The sequence below is a fragment of the Ursus americanus genome, chromosome 25 (assembly GCF_024610735.1).
Source record: "Ursus americanus isolate L20-20 chromosome 25, mUrsAme1.1.p, whole genome shotgun sequence".
NCBI classification, from domain to species: Eukaryota; Metazoa; Chordata; class Mammalia; order Carnivora; family Ursidae; genus Ursus; species Ursus americanus.
The window spans coordinates 25,322,118-25,344,910 of NC_142151.1; the positions used below are offsets into that span (position 1 = coordinate 25,322,118).

The window sequence follows — 22,793 nt, forward strand, 5'->3', positions numbered from 1 at the left end:
GGAGCCTGTTCTGTGCTGTGTTCCCAGCCGCCCTGCATCAGCAACGCTGGAAGAGGGCGAGTGCGAGTTTCTTTCGGTAGAAGGTCATTCCCTTCACTCCCGCTCCACTTCTCTTGCTGGGGCAGGCTGACAGGCACGCTGGCAGCCCAAACCGCATTGCCCGAACAGCAGTCCTTGAAGAAGCCGAAGGCTTTCCTTCTACATTGATTCTAGAGTCAGATGCAGTGCGTCGTTTTGTACTCACTATACGTGGAGAATCACAATGCCAGAACCTTCCTGTCCAGGCTTATATACCGCTTTTCCCCCTGCTTCTTGGCCACCCCATTCCACTTCTTGCAGTGTCGTAAACAGGAAGTATACTTCTAGAGGTAGAATAAGAAGATTTGGTGAGAACGGAAGGGACATGGGGAGGGGTGGTAAAAGAACTGACTGACTCAGAACATAGTCCTATAAAAGGGGATGCCCGCCTCTTCCTCAGATGAGGGTGGCCCATGTCCAGGGATTAGAGACAAACTGTGAGAGTCCATCTCACCTTAGGCTGTCCACAAACTGATTCTGAGACTGGAGTGTCAAGCACATGGCCCAGGTGCAGTTAGACGAACTCCTTACTACACTTTCCTTAGCTTTAGGGATGGTATTGAGTTACCTAGGTTTTGTATGATTATGGTATTTTGTTTTTATATTATATTATTAGATGTGGTATTACTTTCTACTTTTTATATGTTTATGACTAGAAAGTTAGGAGGGATATATGAGGATCTGAGAGGATATGAGCATATTTTATAGGAAGTCCCATACCTTTTGAAACTCCTCCCTTGACTTCTGAAACCTCATTTCTATTTGTTCTCACACTAGCTCTCTGATTTCTCTCTCTCTCTTTTTTTTTTTTAGCTTCACTTGCTAAATTTTCTTTGGGCTCTGTCTTTGATCTTCTCTTCTTAATGTCTACACTGTCTTTTAGCATTCATTTATTCTTTTGCTCTCACCGCCATGTATGTCTTGATGACTTTTAAATCTTTTCTCTCTAGCCTTGATTTCTTTCATGAACTCTAAGCTTATATATCCAACTAACAGATATTTCTTCCTAATGTCTCAAAGAACTAAAACTTAGCATGTCCAATAATAAACTCATTGTATACTTCCCCCTACAGCCTACTCTGCCACTACTCCCTATTTCAATGGACAACATCACTATTTTCCCTTTCATCAAGCCCAAAGCCCAGGAGTCATTCTGGGTTCCTCCTTTTTTCTCATTCTTCACCCAGCGGAGAACCAAAATTCTTTTGAATTTTCCCTTTTGAATATAACTTGTAACCAACCCCTCTTTCTATCCCCAGTGCCTACTCTTTGAGATAAAACCCTCATCATATCTTGCCTGGACTTTTGCAATAGTCCTTAAATATAGTAAGCACTAAGTAAACATATGTTGACATAAATTAACTTATAAACGTGGAGCTAGATTTTATTCAAAATTTCATGGTTTGTTTTTTACATGAATGGTTGTCTGCTCTATCATATATTATGCAACTGAGCTTTTTGGAGCTAAATTTTACATTCCTGCCAGTTAAAGTTCATCAGAATAGATTTGTTCATTGTTCCAGTTTTCTGACATTATTGTTACCGTCATCCATCACGTTCAGTCTACTCCCCAACTTTATGTCATCCCCACATTTTGTAATTTTGTCATCTATTTCTTTATTCCAGACATTGAAATAAATGTTGGTCAAGAAAAGGCCAAGGACCGACATCTAACAATAGGCCAAGGATATTTTACTCTAACCTCACATTAAATAAAATTATTCACTTGCATACAGATTTGTAGAACTCTACTCTGATCCAGGACAAATTTTTGTATCTTGTCTGCATGACTATCATGTCACTTTTCTTAAATGTCTTGTTGAAATCAATATAAATGACAGCGATGGTATTCACTTCATCTACAATTCCAGTTATCCTATAAAAATGTAAATGAGTTTGGGAAAACTTGCTCTCAGGGAAATACTTGCTGGAGTTAGTACAACTTTTACTTCCTTTAAAAAATGTTATTATTAAACTATAAAAGCAATTTTAAAAATAGAGAAAATAAGGAGAAAAGAAAATAACGTATCATCCTTGCTATTTTAAAACAATCATCATTATAGTGCATCTTGTTCATGTCTTTTTGAGAAACATGCTTTTATACAGTTAATGGTGTACATATAATTGCAGCTATTTTAAAAATTTTTCCTACCTGTTTTCCAATGTTGCCTCAGTTTGCATAGTTCTCATAAATTTCATCTCATTCCATTCTATGAGTGAAGTATAGATTTTAAACACACCGAAAGTACTGGACTTTGGACTGCGCTCCATTTTTGAATTGTAAATAATGATATGATGAGTATTTTGCATATGTAGATTTTTCTTTACTTTCTGTTTTTCTTAGATACATCCCGGAAGTGGTATATTTGGGTTAATTTTCTGGTGCCTAATACATGTATGTATCTGTATTAGGTAGGCTGGGTTATGCTACAGTAACAATCATATGTACCCTGATCTCATTTATTTAAGAACAACCAAAAACTCCTTTAATTTCAATGCCTTAACACATGAAAGTTTGTTTCTCATTCATACCAGTTTTGCCGTGCCTATCAAGGCTCTTCAGGGTAGCTCCCTTCAAAGAGGTGACTCAGGGATTCAGACTGGCTCCATCTTGGTTTCCATAATTGATGTGGTGAGGAAAGAACTGGAGACGTGGAGGGACTTTTTCCTGCCTCAGCTTGTCAATCACTCACAATCCATTGGTCAGAACTAGTCATGTATTTTCCACTCAACTGCAATAGGTGCTGGGCAACGTGTCTAGTATGTGTCCAGTAGAAAAGGAACACCACTCTTGGTAAGCATTAAAGTCTACTCCAATGGGGTGGCTATGTACTATGTCAATCTAGCTTAGCTGGAGCTATTATTTCCCAGAATCCCCTTTCTCAGAGGATTACAGGTTAATTACAGGAGATATTTTCACAAGATGTGGTGGATGGAAGTGAAGCAACAGCCCTCAAGTTCAGAAAGAATAGGCAACAGGAGCCCCTGCAGCTCACAGCCTGATCTCCTGGCACACCTGGCTGGCGTGGGGCAGCAGCCTGTCCACACCGCCCCCTCCCCCCAGCACCCATCAGATCTCCTTCAGCTTCTCTGAGTCCCGGGTCACTTTCACATGCACCTGCAGCTCCAAGGTGAAGAACGTCAGCTTCATTTTTCAGCTCCACGTGTTATGGAGTTTGGTAGTGGTGAGAGCTATATGCAAATTTTTTTTGTCCCCATAGGTTCCAGTTTGTCCTTGTTTTTTTCCTGCTTCACACCCAGTTTTTCTTCCTGACTGCCAGCCCCACTGACTTAGTGACTTCAGACCCACAGCCAGACGCAGAAGCACCAGCCTTCCATAGAGTTCTTCACTACATCCGGTCAAATTCTTAAAATAAATCGCAGTCATCATGCTTTTGCTTCTCTGATAAAACCTAACTGACATAAAATACATTATTATTATTATTATTTTTTACAGAGAAGGGTCTAATTTTAAGCTATTGTGTTCACAGAATTTTTATTTGAATATACTGCCAAGAAGACCAAATTCACAAAGAAACATGTTATTTGTGATGAAAAAGAAGGAAGAGGTTATGCCATACAGAAAAGCAGATACAATTGTCCAAAGTGAGACAATCATAAAATCAAAACTAAAAGCAGTTAGTAGAACAGGGAGCAGCCTCGGAAACCTTTTCGCATGCAAACAGTGTCATCGGGCGGGGGCGAAGGGGACTTTGGAGGGATGTGTCGAATTGGGTTGCAGAAGAGAACATAAGAACTAGGAAGGTCGGTAGGGGAAGAAAGGGATAAAGAAAGGGGGGTAAACAGAAGGGGGAATGAAGCATGAGAGACTATGGACTCTAAGAAACAAACTGAGGGCTTCAGAGGGGAGAAGGGTGGGGGAATGGGATAGACTGGTGACGGGTAGTAAGGAGGGCACGTATTGCATGGTGCACTGGGTGTTATACGCAACTAATGAATCATCGAGCCTTACATCGGAAACCAGGGATGTACTGTATGCTGACTAACATAATAAAAAAACAAAATAAAAAAACAAAAAAAACAAATCCACACCGGTATCCACATTTCCCCTGCTGTGAGGAGGTAATTCTCCCAGGAGGTGATTTTAGCCCAAGGACCAGTGTGAAAAGGGAGTGGGCTAACCCAGGGGAAATCTGCATCGAGGTGTAAAAACCAGAATTTTCCATTAAATTGAGTCAAACTAAGTTCAACGACCAATCTCTGTTCCTATAAATCTACCTGCATCAAGTTTGGTTTCTGTGTTTCTCTGTTTGGTATGTGGCCAACTCCATGGAATGCACCCGCAGCTCTGTTGTTGCGGAAAGACACAGGAGAGGCTAAAGCGCACGGAGTTCTGGCCTGCCGTGAAGCTAGAGGCTTTCCCGAGACTTCCGCAAAGCACCACGGCTGACCGGTCAAAGGCAGGGTGACTTGCAGACGTCCATCACACTCCCCTCCACATGCAAACTCCTGCCCTTCGTGCCAGTTATTCTTACTGGAAGAGGAACTCATTGTCCGATTTCCTTCGCTCAACCTTTCCTCCGATTCCAAGCAAAACAAAACAATTCTTGCCACACTGCTTCAAGGAACTGTGGCAGACTGGAAAATGCCCACATGAGCAAAGAATTCTAGTCATGGTTTGCATGTGATTCATGCAACTCATTGATTTCAGCCGTTGCATGCTTCTTTGTCTTCTGAGGGGGAACTATCATTTTGAAGCACTGTGCGTTAAGAACCAGAGAATGCTAGACACCAAATGCCCTGTGCCCACTGAGCCCAAGCTGGGCACCAGACACAATATAGATATACCAGTAGGTGTTGGCCAATTGGGGACCGAGCCCACCCCCAATAAATGCTGGGCACGATGTTCCATTTGAATTAGCACAGTGTGGTTCAAGCCCCCAATTTTTTGTCCTTCACGTCTCACTATGTAAAACAGCAATAATAATGACTTTCATACCAATGGATAGATTACACAGACACGTGGCAAGAAATGAAAAAGGCACTTGAAGTATCACATACAAAAAAGTTCTACAAACCCCATTTTATTCATAATTGATAACTTATACTTCTCTGGTCTTGACAGATTCTATTAGGATCATATTATTTGAGGCAAATATAGTAATACTCGACTGCAGGAAAGAAAAAGTCTACTGGTGATGATATGAGAAGTAGTGGTATGATAATTTTATAAATGATTCCAGTCTGTGGAAACAGTCCAGGTCAGAGATGATACTTGGATTTGTTTTCAGATCTCTCCACTTCCACACGCATGTTAGATCCTCTACTTGGTGTCGGTACTGGGTTCCCTTCTACTTGACCAACGATTATTTCAGAGCTAGCCAGTGAGTGACTGGAGGGCCTCAAATGGTCTCAGGCATTTTCTCAAAGCTGGACTTAGTTGTCAACTTTTGCAAGTAGAAAGTTCCCCGGAGCTTCCCCACTCCCTACAAATGGTATGCACCCCACGATGGCGCCCATTTTAGTGACCTGCCTAGCTCCTAGAGGCATGTGTGTTTGTGGTTAAGGTGCCCACTCCTCTCTTTCCAATGGTATCACGTGTCACTCATTGGAACGGGTCTGTGGGTTATTCCGTAGTGATTTAAGAACAGCTGAGGGGAGACGCCTCTTACAGCTGCCCTTGCACAGAGCACAGTCTGAGGCACGTTTAAATGGTAGCTCTCAAGTCTGTAATTGGTTACAGCATTACACCTGTGCAATATTTACTTACTTAACCCCTAGTCCACTGGGCCTCTGGAGGGTCGGCCCTTTTCTTCCTATTAACTCTCATTTACTCCTTTTCCCTAACATAGTGAAGATCCGCTCCTCACCTTCCCTGCCCAAATCCCCAGATGGCCAGCCTGTCCACTCAGCTCAACCCGGGCACGTGGGGGCAGGGGGTGAGGCCTAGTGGATTACTGCTTGTAACGAAACAACTATAAACTAAGAAGAGCAGCCAAAACAATGCGTTGTGAGCTGAGAATATGGAAATAAGCACATGATTAGTTCTGACTTGAATGGAACATCTTCCTGATATAATCAATAATCCACTAGAAACTGTATCTTTATCACCAACAGAAAAATTTCAGGAAGCAAGAAAATAGCCCTTTCTAAATGAACTTTCTCAAGGGCTTGAAAAAATAATTTTTACATGTATATAATTTATTAATATTATAATCTTATAGGATACAAACACTCTCATATGATATTATAAATTAGGAGACATACTTTCATTAAACTCTTGGGTCTCAGAATGTAGCATGCAGGGAAATAAAATCTTTTTGGAATTAAAAATTATATTCAGCAGAAACTGATACTTTTAAACTGATATGCATTTTAATAACTAAGGAGTGAAACATTTCCCTTAACATCAGAATCAAAGATTAATGTACTCATTTTAATATCACTATATAAATATAAAAACGTTAACCGAACTTGCCTAGGTCAAATATTCCAGTTGCATTAACAAACATATACATACCAAATATGAACTTATATCAAATGTCAAATTTCCCCATTACTATCTTCTCATGACGTCATGACTTTAAGACCCTGGAGAGCGACTTTTTTGTTTGCTTTTTTGTTATTGTTTATTTTGCTCTATAATCTCTAAGTAGTTAGGCAGGACAGAAAAACACAACTGAGAAATATTTCAGTTTTGAACAAGTAAGAATCAGGTCAGTTGCAATCTCTTTTGGGTACTTCCTATTCGAGAAAATACGCCATGAAACGGTGAGCTGCCCCTGACAATAGGTGGAGAGGTTAGGCCGTTTGTTGATAGCAGTTATATACTCAATGGCATGGTCCCAGAAAAGAAGAAATAGTTCATCAAGTGAAAAGCAGGTTGCTCTCATCTGGACAAATTAATCTCTTCTGATGTTCAGACATCAAAAATATCTTATTTCATGTTAAAACAGAGGTGGGTTCCTACCCTGGAATAGGATCAATCTTTGCCAATTTCCTCTTCTTCTCCCCACCTGCAAACTCTGTCTAATTAAAATACTTTCATGCGTACTTTCATCTAATACTGTTCTAACAATGACGGTCTTGAATTCAAACAATGACTGCTTTGGTCGACTTTGGTTTGGTGAAGCCATTTTAAAAAAATCAAGTATGTGATATCGTTTAAAGTTTTAATAAAGGATTAAGGGTAACTGAGCCACAGTGAAGTTTCTGTTCCATTTGTTGAATGCCTACTAGGTTCAAAGCTCTGTGGTGCAGGCAGCTTTATATCCCAGTTTCTTAGTATTTTGGAATCATGGTCCTTTGGTGATTGGGAAAGAAAAATATTATGGTGTCACAATAAAGAATTCTTAAGACAGGGAAGTACTGGGGTGTGGGGGTGGGAGGTACCAGTGGATTCAGTTAAGAAACTGTTGCTCTGGGTTTCCACAGCTTGGCTCCAAGTCTACATTTCAACATTGTGGAAGAAGGACTGGTTCAGAAATCATTTATAATCTACCCAGACCGTGATTCAAGAACTTTAAGAGCCAATAGTTTTAAACTAAATGACAACAATCCAAAAGCTTTAAAAATGGTCATAGCAATCCCTAACCAGACCTTAAACCTTGGCAGTAATAATTTGAGAGTTTTAAGACTCTGGAGGTAATTGTTCTTTCCTTGGGGGGCAGGGGCCAGAGGTCAATTTGCAAAGCATCTCCCAGAGTCTGGGGTCAGGGGCCTTGTCCCTTCACCATGCGGCAGTTGTTCCATTACCCGTATATTTGGCTTTAACATTCTAAATGTATAGCCTCTACGAATCCAATGAGCACGGCAGGTTATTTTCTCCCTCCACAAATCCTGGTTGCATAATTTAACCTAAAAACAATTTGGGGAAGAGATGATTATCTTTCTACATTCTGAAAAGCTCTTACCGATACAGTTTAAAATCCACAATTGAAATGCTGTATTTTCTTGAGTATTCAATAAATTTCTTGGATTTTTTTCCCCCTAACTGCAGAGATGGGATAAATAAAACCACTCAATTCCTTAAGCACAGCAAACATGAATCAAACAGCTTTTACTCCATATTTATAAAAGGCAATGTGACCATCGTAAGTTTCTCAATATTCCCTGTCACCTGTAAGCATTTCCATTTAGTATTCTCAATGTATTTTAATAGCATACATATGTTTGCAAAAAAATTCTTCCCCGGGGCTTACCGTCAGCTGTTTCTTCCCCAAATCTTTTAAAATCTTCCCCTCTACATGACTTAAAACATGTTTTGAACGGGTTATATGAAAATCCCCTTTTGTGCTCCGCATTGACAGAGCCCCTCCGAAGCCGGGAGAAAGCAATCACATTCCAGTTGTGCTGTCAGCGTGAGGGGCACGAGCTCCAAAGCACTACGTTCCGAGAGCTGGAAATCCATTGTGTGGCATGTTATAAATAAGAAAATCGCCCCGTGACAGCTACAGTTTGGAAGCATTAACATTTTTCTCTGCAACTCTTCCTTTTAAATCTTTGCTGTTATTTTCCTTAGGAAAACTTAGCCCCTGGATGAATTCCTGTACCGCTAACCTATACGCCGTCATTAAAAGAAATCAATCCCAACCAACCGCGACGAAGGTCGCCGTCAGCACTTAAGCCCAAACTGACTCTTACTGATTTAGCCAAAGGTCGTTCTGTCCCTGCCGCACCCCCTTGCACCCTGCCTCCCCCTACCCTCTCCTTCCATTTCCAGCAAGCTACCTCACGTTACATTAAGAATGCGTGATGTGCGCTTTTAGCTTTTAAGTTTGGTCTTCTCAACCATGAAAACACAGTTATAAATTGTTCTCAGAGCTAAACCACTCAACATCTTGGCACTTGGTTGTTTTTAACTTTCAACAATAGGCACTGTTCACTCCCCTCCGTCTCAGTTCTTTACTCAGCGATCAGGCAGGACACTGATGACAGGCTAGTCACGGCTCCCCCCGTGGTATCAGTGTGGCGGCACGTGATGATTCACATGGGGTGTGTTTGGTCCGAGAAAGCCCAGTCTCTGCTTAGTCTTCCTTTGTTCTGTCATCTGGGGGAAAAGAGAGAGTGCGTTGAGCTGATTTTCTCACTTTTCCCCAGTGTTGGTGGGCTACGCAATGCGGGGTTAATATTTCCCAAGCACCTACAGTCTGTCTGGCATCCTCTAGAATATAGTTACCAAAAAAAAAAAAAAAAAAAAGGGAAAATATTTTTTTTTAAGTGAATTTCCACAAACAGAGAAAAAAAAAAGGCAAACGCCTCTCTGTGGTTAAAAACAGGAACCATGGTTCTTTTCAAGCAGCCCTGACTTGTCAGATAATCACCACCATCACTGTAGTCATTTTAATAGCTACCCCAGCTACTTTTGATAGTATTTTTACTACTGCTAATAATTTCACATGATGAACGGGTTGATTATAGCATTGAAATGACAGGTCCCGATGACGATCTGCCTTTCCGATGAGTTTAGTAATTGCTAGGATGGCAGAAAATATAATTTTCTCTCAAAAAGTGCAAAGAGGCCCTTGTATTTTGGCATTTGCTCCTTCTCCCCCGCCCCCCGCCCCTTCCGAAGCGGGAGAAGACTCACACAGGTGGGAATGGGATAGGAGAAGCCTCGACCTGCGGAGATGTGGTTCTCACAACTCAGCGTGGGGGTTCCTTTTTGGAATTTACAGCTCTCTGTAACAGTCCTGCCCCCAGGAGCCTCAGGTCTTCCCTCACACGAAGTGGTGACTGATTCCACCCCACCAGCTGCAGCTCCAACTTCCCGAGCACACTGACCTGCTCCTTGAGCTCGGCCAGCTGAGCCGACAGCTGTTTGACCAGGCTCATGGTTGATTCCAACTTCTCCTGCAGGTTCCGAATCTCATTTTGTTCACTGTCACCTTCATTGCTAACGAGGGACATGGCTCGCATCCGAGGAAACCAGTCTAAATTCTTCTCCTAAAAGCAAATACAAGGGAGTAAGTATTGGGAGGGAGTCTGGAGTTCCATAAAAGAAGGATTATAGGCGTTCATTAGTATTAACATTTAAATCAGAGTTTCTTAGTACTCAAAGCAAAAGGGACTGTTTCTGGCCAGGCTTGAGGATGTCTGTGGGTGGGAATGAAGTGCAGGTTAGGCTTTGGTTTTCATGAGCTGGGGGAAGATTTTAAATATTGGAACAAACTTCCTATGGGCTCCCAGGGAGGTCCCGGGTAAAGCACTTAGCACAGCACCCTGAACCCAGAGGGCATTCAGTGAATCCTGATGAATGATGAGGTAGGCTCTGGAGGCCGCAGAGAACAGATTCAAGTATGTGTGGGTACAGTAGAGGCATGCGCTGTTTCTCCACAACCCCCCCCCGCCCCAGAAAAGAAAGGGGTGGCAGAATAGAAGGGTGGTAAAAGAAATGTTTCAGTCCCAGCCACCCATGCTAAACTAGTTTACCGCCCACTCCCCAAGACAGGCTCTGAGCTCTGCTCAGGCAAGGCGGAAGTGGGAGCGCATGGCCCTAGGTTACTCTGTCTGCTCCCTTTGGAAACACTTTATTACAGTGAGGATGAGGTTTCAGAGTTCGACTTCCCCAGAGGGCAAGAGCTGGTACCACTTCTGTTTTTCTAGGCAGACTGGGTGTAGGGGTGTGTGTGTGTGTGTGTGTGTCTGTGTGTGTAGTCCTCCATTGTTGTCGAAACCAGGAGTTCACCCGGTGCCCGGCTCGCTTGAAAACTCTGCTGAACATCATACAATCACCATGCATTACTTATAGTACACTTTTCAATTTTCAAAACAGCTTGCAAGGTAAATCATATTGTCTCCATCTTACAGATGAGACAACGAGCTGCCCCAACAGTTTAAACACATGGACTCTGGGAAACAAACTGAGGGCGTCAGAGGGGAGGGGAGTGGGGGAATGGGATAGGCTGGTGATGGGTAGTAAGGAGGGCACGTATTGGATGGTGCACTGGGTGTTATACACAACTAATGAATCATGGAACTTTACATCAAAAACTTGTGGTGTACTGTATGGTGACTAACACAGTATTAAAAATACTATAAAAAAATAAAAGACTGGGCAAAAGAAAAAAAATACTGCCAGGGAACAAAAAAAAATAAAAAAAAAATAAAAAAAAAAAAACAAAACACCCATTTGACAAGCGAGAGAATGGCAGAGCTGGGATTTGAAGCCAGGTGCGCCTTTCCACCACGGACTGGGAATGTCAGCCTGCATGGCTATTTGCCTCCCTATTTCCCTAGGTCCCCTTTCCCAACATCCCTAGTGCTGATCTCCCTGCTTAAGATTTCTCCCACTTCAGAAAAACCCACTGCAGTGGTTCCCATGACTTCTGCCTGGCCAGTCACTAGAAAGAGGGTCCACAGAGTATTTTCCTCCCCTGAGGTTCAGTGGGAAGGCCTGACTTCTCTCTGTCCTTCTGTCTCAATCTCCTCTAACTATGGGGTTGTTGCTGGTGTTCTGCCGTTATTGTCACCGCTCAGAAAACAACAAGTTCTTTATGGTTCCCTACCCCCAATGCGATGAAAAGGGCAGATAAAGAATTAAAGAGAAAACATATTGAAGAATTTGAAACTGCATTTAAACAGCTGTAGCTAATTAGCATGTCAAAGGAGGATGGTCACTTAATTTGAAGTGCACAGTGACAACCAAATTCATTCATTCAATCAATCCTGCAGCATCTTTTGCCCGGTATGTAGAGGTGAAAATCAGATAAGATATCTGCTCCAGGGGGGCCTGTGGCTTACGACAGCCTTCCACGAAAAGTGGACTGTGCACTGTGTATATCAAAATCCTCAGGGGTTGCCTGTTAAAACTACAGATTTCAATCCCACTACCTCTTTCCAAATCAGAGCATCTTTGGGGATGTACGTGATTCCTACGTGCACTCCAGCTTAAGAACTCTGGTCTACGCAGACAAAAAAGATACATGATAGTAGCTGGAGTAGTGGCAGGGTAGGGAGGTGGACTGAAGGAGAAAGATCGGGAATAGCTCTTGTGGGGAGTGGGAAGAGGAAGCCAAATAAAGACCCATTAAATGCTTCTAGGGCAGGATGGGTGGCCTAGCAAATTGGGAGACCATGCCTTGTAATGACACCCGCAAAAACCATGGTTTTCCAACAGCCTGGCTGATGTGCAGGTGAGGCAGAGAGCTGGACTGATGCAGGACGGTGTGTCATGTATCAGAAAGACACGGTGCTGGGAAGTCAGCAAAGTGCTGTCTGGAGTGAGCGACGCTAACGCGTGGCCTGGTAGGTAAGATGGAGGAGAACAGACCTGGGCTCCCTGCTCCCTGCACTCAATCCTTAATCCTTTCCACAGCCCACTTAACTCAGTTCTCTTACCTGTTTAGTATCTATATTCTTTACAGTATTATCGATGGTCAGAGCTTTATAAATGAAGAAACTGAGGCTAGCACATGGTTTAGCTGGGATCCCAACCCAGACCTGTCTGCATCAAGGACTCTTGCAAGGCAAGACAGAAGACTGTGGACAGAAAGTAGAATGATAAAATCAAAGATTCTGAAGGTAGAACAACTTTAGGAAATGAAGATTTTAGGGTGAGAGTGCCTTCAATCTGCTAAAATATCAGCGAATTGGGGGAGTTAGTATTTACTGGGTATAGAGTTTCCGTTGGGGAAGATGCAAATTCTCTGGAGAGGGCTGTAGTAATGCAGAGTAATGCAGTAATGTGATTGTACTTACTCCCGTAAAAATGGACACTTAAAACGACAAATTTTATGTTATGTGTATTTTACTAAAATTTTTAAAAAATCACTGAATTTGCAGGGGCTAATCTTTTGGATGAATTGTGCACAAAGTCCCTGAGGTCATCCTGAAGGAGGTCAGTAGTTGGGGTGGATGAGGACGCTGTGGGTGGCCAAGGGCCAAAATCTGTGATGAATGTACAGGAGTGAGCGGGAGGTATCAGAGGGCAGTGATGGAAAAGGGTTGAAAAAGGCATTTTCACATGCACGTGAAGATGCGATGATTTCTTAATGAAGGGCAACCAGTCAGCAGAGTCCTCAGTGGGGAGGGCTTGGGGAAATATGCAGCTGCCAGCAAGTGGGCTAACAGACTAGGGACTGTCTTGGGAGAGCCAAGAAGGCATCATTCTGGGACAGGAGAGGTGGTCTGCATCAGGATAGGGATTCTAGGGGGCACTGATGGACCAGAAGGGCTGGAGAGCCTCAGACAGCTGGGCCTGGACTGAGAAGGTGCTAATGGACATGGTGATAGCCAGGGTCAGGATGGTGAAAACATCGACTTTCAGAAAGTCTCCAAAAGAAACAGAAGGAAACCACTGCTGTGTTGCTTAGCCAATGGCATCACTACTTCAAAGAAAACATGGGTGAGACTCTGTGAAACCACCTTTGAAGAGATCCTATTGTAGGTGTCCCAGGGTTGGGACTCTCCCTACAGATTCATTCTTCACTTGTTCATGTGTTCATCCATTCATCTACTCATTCTTACTGTGTTTACCACGTCTGTGCTAGGCACTGAGAAAACAATAGAGAGCAAAACCCAGCAGAGTTCCAGTCTAGGTGGAGAGTAAGACTTCTGCCAAAGGCTGGTGAAAGCAAGGACAAGCTTGTGCTTGCAGGCTCTATGGTCCTTTCTCGTGGTTCTCCAAAGCTGTTCTCATTTCTAATACCCTTTTGGTTCTCCTCACCTTTCTTTCTGTGGCCGCTTGTGTCTTTCTCTGTGTCTGTCTGTTTGCTTGTGTCTCAGTCTCTTCTCTCCCACGACTGTGCTTTTGTTTTATTCTGGTCTTCCTCTCTACATCAACGGACCATAATCTGAAACCTATATACCGTGTGTAACTAAGACTTTTTTGAGTATTGAATGCTCTGTAGATCCTTTCCTTAATTTTTAAGGAGCGTGACATGAATGTTTTACATCTCTCACTAAAATGGAAAAAAATAACCAACCTAAATTGCTCTCTGTCCTCTTTTTTACAAATAAAGCCAGTCTTTTAAAAATAATGTTCACAACTGATGTTTCTTCAAGTGAGCGCAGGAAGTACATTTTTTCCCACCAAAATTAACTCAAATACAATAGTGTTCTCAGAATAAATGCTGCGTATGCTTTTTCATCGAAAGTGGCTCCCAATTAAATACCCCAAGGTTCCTCTTTCTGCTCTACTGGCACAATGAGCAGCTTCTATGGAAGGCTCAGACTGAGCAGGGTGAGACCTTGGATTTTTGTCTAAGCCAGAACCGCAAGACAGACGTACAGAACAGGACACCACTTTCTTACCCTGTTGACTTGTAATGTGTTTGCCATCTAACAAAGCAGCTTGATTTGATTCGTTATTTCTCAGTTACTCATATGGGCTACGTACGTCTTGTGATTATGCACATGACTAGTAGATTCCCATGCTGACTTCTGTTAGTCAATATGAAATCATTTCCTTCTTCCACCAGGAATGAAAATATTCGAGCACAGGGTAGCATAAAGTCGGAGAAGTTGCAGATTAACTGTTAGGCTCTGAGGTGACAGTGTAAGAACCTCGTAACTTGGTGAGTGGAAATTCAGAGCTTCTTGAGAATTCTAAATGCAAAGGTCAGAGATAAACCAGTCACACCTCTGAGAAAGGACTCGCAGAGCATGCCGACCATCACCCTCTAGCTATCCTTAGATTCTAAAAATAATGTATCTTTCTAGATGACCAGAAATGAAAAAAATCTTTCAAACAGTACATTCAACAGATCGATTTGATCTATTTACTTTTGTAGTTATTCAATAAAATGATTAGGGTGTCAGGTGTCCCTCAAGGTTAGCTGTGCTGTTTTCATGTTTGGTTCTTCAGCATGATCCCCCATTTGTGCCAAAGAGGCAATGTGGTCTGATGGAAAGATCATGGACCTAAGAGGCAGAACACGTGGGTTCTGGTTTTAGCACAGCCAAAAACTAGCTATGTGATATAAGGGGAAGGGGAACCCTGGCTCTCTGAGTCCCAGTTTCCTCATCTGTAAGACCAGAATGTGACCCCAGGGGGTCTCTGTGTCTCCTCCAGCTCATTCTTCTGTGAGCCAGAAAGTTTCACAAATCAAATTGCTGAGACAAGCCTCAAGCCTGCCAAATGAGCAAACAGAAACATAGCATTGAGGCTAGAAGCAACCTTGAAACCACATAAGCCAAGCTCATCATATTACAAATGCCCAGCCTGAAACCTAGAAAGTTTAGGTTTCCTGTAGGTCTTACATACAGTGACAGATGTCCCTGCACTTGATTTCCACTTCTGGACAAGTTTCTCCACATTACATTGGTGGAACAGTTTTTGTGGAACCTATTCCCGTTGATGCTTCACTGGCCATGGGCTCAAGAACATGTAGGATTGTAATGATTTCTCTCCACATCAGAGCGAGATTAAGAAGTAATGGGATGTGTTTCCCTGATGGCTAGTGATGTTGAACATTTTTTCATGTGTCTGTTAGCCATTTGTATGTCTTTTTTGGAGAAGTGTCTGTTCATGTCTTCTGCCCATTTCTTGACTGGATTATTTGTGTTTTGGCTGTTGAGTTTGACAAGTTCTTTATAGATCTTGGATACCTGCCCTTTATCTGAACACTACATCAAAAACTAATGATGGCTAACTATATGTTGGCTAACTTAACATAATAAAATAAAATAAAAAAGAAGTAATGGGATGGATTTCAGTGAGCCAAGCTTTGGTGAAGTTGCCTCGTGTCTTTTTAGCTCTGCTAGGTACCCATTAAAAGTTGCCTGCTTGTAAGCTAAAGAGGAAGCAAGGACTGTATTCTACATCATAGTAATTGATCCCACTTGTTGGCTGCCTAGCAAGTGTCCGAAACTTTAGTCATGCTCTGGCAAATGCCCACAACAATGCCACAAGGTAGAGACTGTTACCATCCCTGTTTCACAGATGAAAACACGGAGGCAGGAAAAGGATTAGTTACTTGCCAAGGTCACACAGGTATTGTAAGTGGCTGGGCCAGCCCTTGGCCTCCACCCTGTGCAACTGGAAATCTTGTGCTCCTGTCACTGCACTGGACTACATCTCCACGTCTAATGGAGGGGTCATTGCTCAGCTTCTGAACTTGCCAAGGAAAACAGACCACAGTGAGAATACCATAACTTGAGCCCCCTTGGTTACTTCTGGGGTATGCTAGAGGTTTACTTATTGAAAATGAGAAACACAAAGCCTCTAGGCAGTGTATCAGATCCATATGCAGATACTGATGAAAACGCATCAACACTTGACATTCACAGCAATTTTGCAGAGGGCTCTAAAGTATTGCTAATGAGTGGTAACACGCTGAACATACCGTGTATTGTATTGTCACGGAATGTCAATAAACCATTTAATATAGACCTTCACCTCTGTTTCCACTCTCCCTGACTATGCTTAGAATGTGCTGTCACAAGACCATTTTTGCTAAGGTCTTGGTTACCATCTCTCTTCTAAGCCTTCTGTTTATACTGCATTTTCCAATCTGAAATCATTTACAAAGCCTCCTAGGCTGACAAGTATAACCATTTCCCCAAAGCCTCAGTATGACCCATTGCATTCCTCTCTTTGCCTTCTGGTTTGAAGATGTCAGCAGAAATGGCTCTCCAAAGGAACACTAGCAAAGCAAATACTACCTACTTACTGGAAGGTCCCCGAGGGGAAGCACCATTGCTTCTTTCCAGGAACATCGGACCTACAAAAATAACCTAGAACAAGGATTCTTTGTGAAGTGAAAGTAATCATTTTGGTTAGGGGGAATGCTTCATGTACCCCAACCCTGTGTCTGCTCAATGGAGTAGAAGCACAGGGGGGCTTCTCACCCTCTCACCAACGTGGTGACCTTGATGGCAAGTTAGGCATTACCTCAAAAACTTAAGGGACACCCACAACACTGACATCTGGGTCTCTAGCCTTGTTCCTAGCCTTTAACACTGCACCTGCATATGACAAGTATTGCTCCATGTGGGCAACAAAAAGGCTGGTTCTCATGGGGGTTCAGATGTAGACTCTGGGTTCATGAGGAAGGAAGGATGAGTTGGAAAATACTCTTACAAACTTTAGGGACTGGAGGGACAGAAAGGATCTACCTGTGTCCTTTGAAATTAAAACACCGTCCTGGATTGACAAATAAATGAAAAACCTGGCAACTCATTCTATGTGTTAAAAAAATACTATGGAACTGGAAGATTCATTTGCCAGTCCTTACTAACTGTATCTTCCTTCTGTATCTCCCTGTTTGTTCTGTACCCATATCTCCCTCTATCTTTCTTCTGCAACCGGTGGGTTCCCACAAATGTAGTAGAGTACCAAATTTGTGTGGTTTGAACAATTTTAAATGTGGTAGTTATCCAAAGCAAATCTGTATCGAATGATTTTGTAAAGCAACAAAACCCCTTTATAGTGGCATTGTCAGACCTTGAAATATTTTAAAAATCTAAATGCTCAGATACCAAGTCTGCATTCTGTATGTGAAAGTGGTTTGAACGTTACAGAGCACTACACAAACACAAAGTATCCTTGGGCTGCTGTGGCAGGATGTATAGAGGCTGGGGCTCCAACCTTTTAGCTGTAAGGCAACTAATGAATGCTTGGTGAGCAATGACCGCTGGTTTCACTGCTCTGCTCCTCCCTGGTCCCTGTCCATGGCATCACGTCCAGCGTGTGGGTGGGAAGGGGGCTGCTGGCCTGGGAGCCTGTCAAGAAGTATTCATTGATCCAAAAGGCAGAGAAATAGGTCCGGTGAAGGAGGGGTGTATGGTTATGAAAACAACTTCACAGAGCTGTTTATCTCAGCAGGGCTGCAGGTTTGGGATCAAAAGGTGACAGCTGGGAGGGACTGGAGCTGGTCCAACTCTACAACCCCCGGTTTCCTCTGCAGCATAGCCGAGGTGGGAGCGGGCATGACCTGTGGCCAGTGTGGGGAGAGCAGGGGGCAGGGATGCTCGCCACCGCGTCACAATCTCACAGGCTCGAGTATCTGCAGAGGTGGAAGCAGAAGGCCCCTCTCTGTGGCTTCCTCACCTTAGCGAGCCAGAGTGAAGCAAGTGGGTGTGGACCTCCTCAGGTGAAAAGGGGGGTCAAAACAGTTCAACAAACATTTATAAAAGTATCTTAGGAAGAGTATTAGGCTCTGGAGTTTCGAAGACTCGCGGGTCCTCTGTAATTCCTATTCTCCGACATTTCCAGACTTGTGGGGGAGCTAGGTAGTGGGAAAGGCAGCTGGGAACAAGGGCTGTGGCCTCCTGCAATGGGCGGAGGCCCTGCTTGCACTACGCCGACCAGAAAGTCATTCCCTGACGGTGGAATGCATGCCAGATGGTGGGCCTTGGCTAATTTAGGAGGTTGAGAACTGGGCTCTCCAAACCCTGCCTATACCAGGTAACCTGAAAACGCGTGTTAGAGAGGAGGGCTCTCCATAGTGACCTCAGAAAGAGGTGCTGGTACAGATATGATGAGGACCCTTCAGCTTAGCTTTGTGTCTACGGTGACTAGTGGCTGGTCCCACCACGGACAGCAGGCTGGGCTGTGAGCAGAGAAAACCCACCTTGCTTCCCATTCCTGTTCCTCGTCCTTCCCTCCTTCCCAGCCTCCCTCTTAGGAGCTTCCTGTCCTCCACAATGAGAGGGAAGGAAGTGGCTGCACACAAAAGCAAAACTACTTGTGAGTTCTCTTTCGGTCCCAGTCTTCTCACCCTTGACACAGCTAACATTGGGTGTCTACACAACACATCAGCTACATCTGCCCATGGGAGGGTTCCGATCTGTCCCTAGCTGACCGGGCACCCAGCGACAGAGCCACTGTAAGAGGGTGGTCCTTGGCTGGGAGGCCAAGAGGGCCTGGGCCCAACAGTAGCTTAGGGCCGCTGGGAGCTGTGGTCCTGCTGCCAGTAACTAACACGATTGCTAGTCAATAACCAGAAACACTAAGGGGCAGAAGGCTCTGGCTGTGGGGTACCTGGGAAGTGGGGCAGCTGGGGCGCTATGAGGGATGGGGCATGGACCCAACCTGGAGCAGCATCCAGAGAGAGGGGAGTGGAGCTGCTTTGAGCCATCAGCCAGCTCATTCTGAGATACACGGCAGTACCAGACCTAGGGACTGGAACCCAGTTGTGGGTCTTGATGATGTGATGAGCAGAAGGCTTGTCTCCGAGAGGCTGTGAGTGAGCCAGGAGCCAAAGGACCACTCAGCATTCCCCTAGATCCCTATTGCTGGTTTTTCTCTATACATGTTAAGTGGGAAGCACTCTGACCACTCGCACATGTGTGTGCCCACGCAGTAAGTAAAACTTTTGCATCAGAGGAGGGTGTCGCGGATGCTAGACAGGTCCAAGGTGCTACCTACAGGCTGCGGTGGGCATGATGCTAAGCTGAAGAGCCAATCATTTCCCTTCCTGCTTTGTGTTTTTCTCTCCTTGTCAATCCATAACTCCACTTAATCTGTATTTTTATCCTTGAGGCTGTAACTCTTTCTTAAACTTTTATTTATTAGTTTCCATATTTTATCTCTTGTTTCTTTTGGCTTCTTTATCAAAAAATATAAATATTTCAGGGCCCTGCATGGCTCAGTTGGTGGAGCATCTGATTCTTGATTTTGGCTCAGGTTCATGAGATCGAGCCCCACAGTGGGCTTGTTGCTCGGTGGGCAGTCTGCTTCTCTCTCTCTCCCTCTCCTTCTGTCCCTCCCCCCGTTCAAGCTCTCTCTCTCTCAAATAAATCTTAAAAAAAAAAAAGAATATAACTATTTCTTTTCTTCTGCAAATAATTTGAAATATGAGCATTTGCAAGTCTCACTGGGATAGAAATAAAATGAGATCTCTTCACGGTGAGATTGGGGCAAAGTTTCTGAATAGAGTACTGAATACTGGAGTGGGCATTTGTCCAACTTTTGGCCGCTCAGCACATGATGTCCTTCCTGTGTTTGCAGGCACCACCACTCTGGGGTCGTGGTAGGAGGCTGGGTCCAGCATCCGGCTACAGAAGCTGAGAAGGAAGGCTGATATGCTGTCTGTCCTCCCCGTGGCAGTAGAGCCGGTCATGCAACCTAAGACTGGCTCATCAGTTGCTCCTGCCTGAGATTCGGATGAGGAACAAGTGATGCCAAGAAACAATATAGACCACCTTTTGCTTGCAGTGGTGTCAGCGGTGACGTCTGGCTGTGGTGAAGCCCCCCCGGAAGTCAAGGCCAACTTCCAGGACAAAGCAGCAGTCCCTAGGTGGGACCTCCTGGCCAGCTCCCTTCACTGGGATTCTGCCCATATTGAGCCTGATTGCCACCTGTCTCTTACTTCTGTATACCCCTCTACACGTCCCTTTTCTCCCTAAGGTAACCAGAGCCAGCTGCTGTTGTGTACAATGAAGAACCCTGGCTGGTATAAGTGTCGAGAAATTAATAGGGCCAAGTGCTATTTAACACTGGCCAATTTTGTTCAGAATAAAGATGATAAAACTCAGGAGTGGCTAAGGGCTTTATCCCAAGTCATACAGCTAATTAATTACATAATAATTGTGTTTAGTAACATATAATTATGTAATAATTATATTAATTTTTACAGAGTTAAGTAAATATAATAATCATGGATAGACTCGAAGAACTATGCAGAACAAAGTTTTATCAGTGTTAGTAGTAAAAGCAACAAACTGGAAACAATTTAAGTGTCAACAAATTAGTCAATGATCAAATGTAGTAGGATACATCATAGTATGATGAACGATACAGTCATTATACATCATCGTATAGAAGAATATTTAATGAACTTGGATTCACAATACATATTTTTGTGCCTTTCTTTAACTTATCATGGAAAATTCCAAATTTTAAGTTTGGTGACTAGACTATACCCATCATCTAGCTTCCATGATTCTTAATTCAGAACTAATCTTGTTTCATCTCTACCCCACCCTGAGTTACTCTCTCTCTGATTTTTTTCTGGGCCACCCCCCAGGCCCTCACTTAGCCCTGGGATGACCCTCTTGGAAGCAGCAAGAGGACACAAAACAAGTGTCAGGCCCCAGTCCCTCTGAAATCCTTCACGTATTTGTCCTCACCTTCCTCAAATCTGTGCTTCAAGGTCATCTTCCTCGACTTTGTCACAGGTGGTATTCTGACCCATCTCTCATCCCCCTCACCCAGGTTTACTTTTTCCTCCATACCCGGAATTCCCTTCTAGCACAACCTATAACATACTTACTTATTGTATTTCATGTCTGTTTGCCCTGCTAAAATACCAGCTCCATGAGGGCAGGAATGTGTGCTGTCTCGTTCATTCCTCTAGCTCGAGCACTGGGCATGGTACTGGGAATACTTAGTAACTGTCTGGTAAACTCGGCCACGTTTAGTGAATGAACAAGTACCGAGAGCCTGGTGGGAGTCACCCTGCTCGTGCCAGAGGTTAAACCTCTGTGACACCTCTAGAGTTCTCACTGGTAGAGGGGTCAGGGTCAAATCGGGGGTCAGATTTGGTAGCACGTGACTTCGGGCTGAAATCACTACCAAGAAGAGGAGCTAGCTAGCAATTTTCATTACCGAGCTGGTAACTGATCTTCATTCTTCACTAATTATTTTCAAGTCCTTGGATCCAACCATGCCTGATGCTTCAGTTATTTTATATTTTTATTTATCCCACAGCCCCACCCCTTGCCCCTGACAACCACCAACCTGTTTTTTGTATCTGTAAGCTTGTTTGTTGGTTGGTTGGTTTCACACACAAGAAGGATCATGCTGTATTTGTCTCTCTCTGACTTATTTCACTTAGCATAATGCCCTTAAGGTCCATCCATGTTGTCACAAATGGTTTCACTCTTTTTTTTTATGGATGAATAAAATTCCATTGTGTTTGCTTGTTTGTGTGTGTGTGTGTGTTTATGTGATTGTGTGGTGTAAGGTAGTCGTCCCGTTTCATTCTTTTGCATGTATCTAATTTTCCCAAAATCGTTTATTGAAAGGACTGTCCTTTCCCTGTTGTATATTCTTGGCTCCTTTGTTGCAAATTAATTGACCATATATGCATGGGTTTATTTCTGGGCTCTTTCTGCCATTCCATTCATTTATGTGTCTGTTTTTACACCAATGTTATACTGTTTTAATTACTAGAGCTTTGTAGCATAGTTTGAAACCAGGGAGCATGTTGCCTCTAGTCTTGTTCTTTTTTCTCAAGATTGCTTTGGCTACCTGGGATTTCTCTGTGGTTCCATACAAATTTTAAGATTATTTGTTCTATTTCTTTGAAAAATGCCATTGGCATGTTGATAGGAACTGCACTGAATCTCGAGATTGCTTTGGGCAATATGGATGTTTTAACAATATTCATTCTTCCATTATGTGAGCATGGAGTATCTTCTCATTTATTTGTAATTTCTTCCATTTATTTCATTAATGTCTTATAGTTTTCATTATACAGATCTTTCATCTCCTTGGTTACATTTATTTGTAGGTATTTTATTCTTTTTGATTCGATTGTAAATGACATTGCTTTTTAAATTTCTCTTTCTGATAGCTCATTATTAGCGTATAGAATTCTAGGTACTGATTTTGTATCCTGAAACTTTTCTGAACTTGTTGATTAGCTCTAACAGACTTTTTTGTTTTGTTTTTTGCTTTTTTGGTGGAGTCTTCAGGATTTTCTGTATATAATATCATGTCATCTGCAAATAGTGATAGTTTTACTTCTTCCTTTCCAATCTGGGTGCCTTTTATTATATGAATTAATTATGGAGTCAACAGTTCACAGAGAACAAATTTGTGAACTGCTTAGTTTATAAACTTTTGAGTACCCATTTTGGATTTC

General features: G+C 43.1%; 1 protein-coding gene across 2 annotated transcripts in view; it reads right to left on the reverse strand.

The window, feature by feature from the left end:
- Positions 1–865: 865 nt before the first annotated feature.
- Positions 866–22,793, reverse strand: part of ITPR2 (inositol 1,4,5-trisphosphate receptor type 2) — a 477,037-nt gene continuing 455,109 nt past the window's right edge. For both annotated transcript variants that reach the window (XM_045811874.2, XM_087855710.1), the window contains 2 exons: positions 9,823–9,984; positions 866–9,088 (listed from right to left, as the gene is read on the reverse strand). In XM_045811874.2, coding sequence (XP_045667830.1) covers positions 9,002–9,088; positions 9,823–9,984 — 249 coding nt within the window. In that variant the 3' untranslated portion in view covers positions 866–9,001. The remainder of the gene's footprint in view (positions 9,089–9,822; positions 9,985–22,793) is intronic.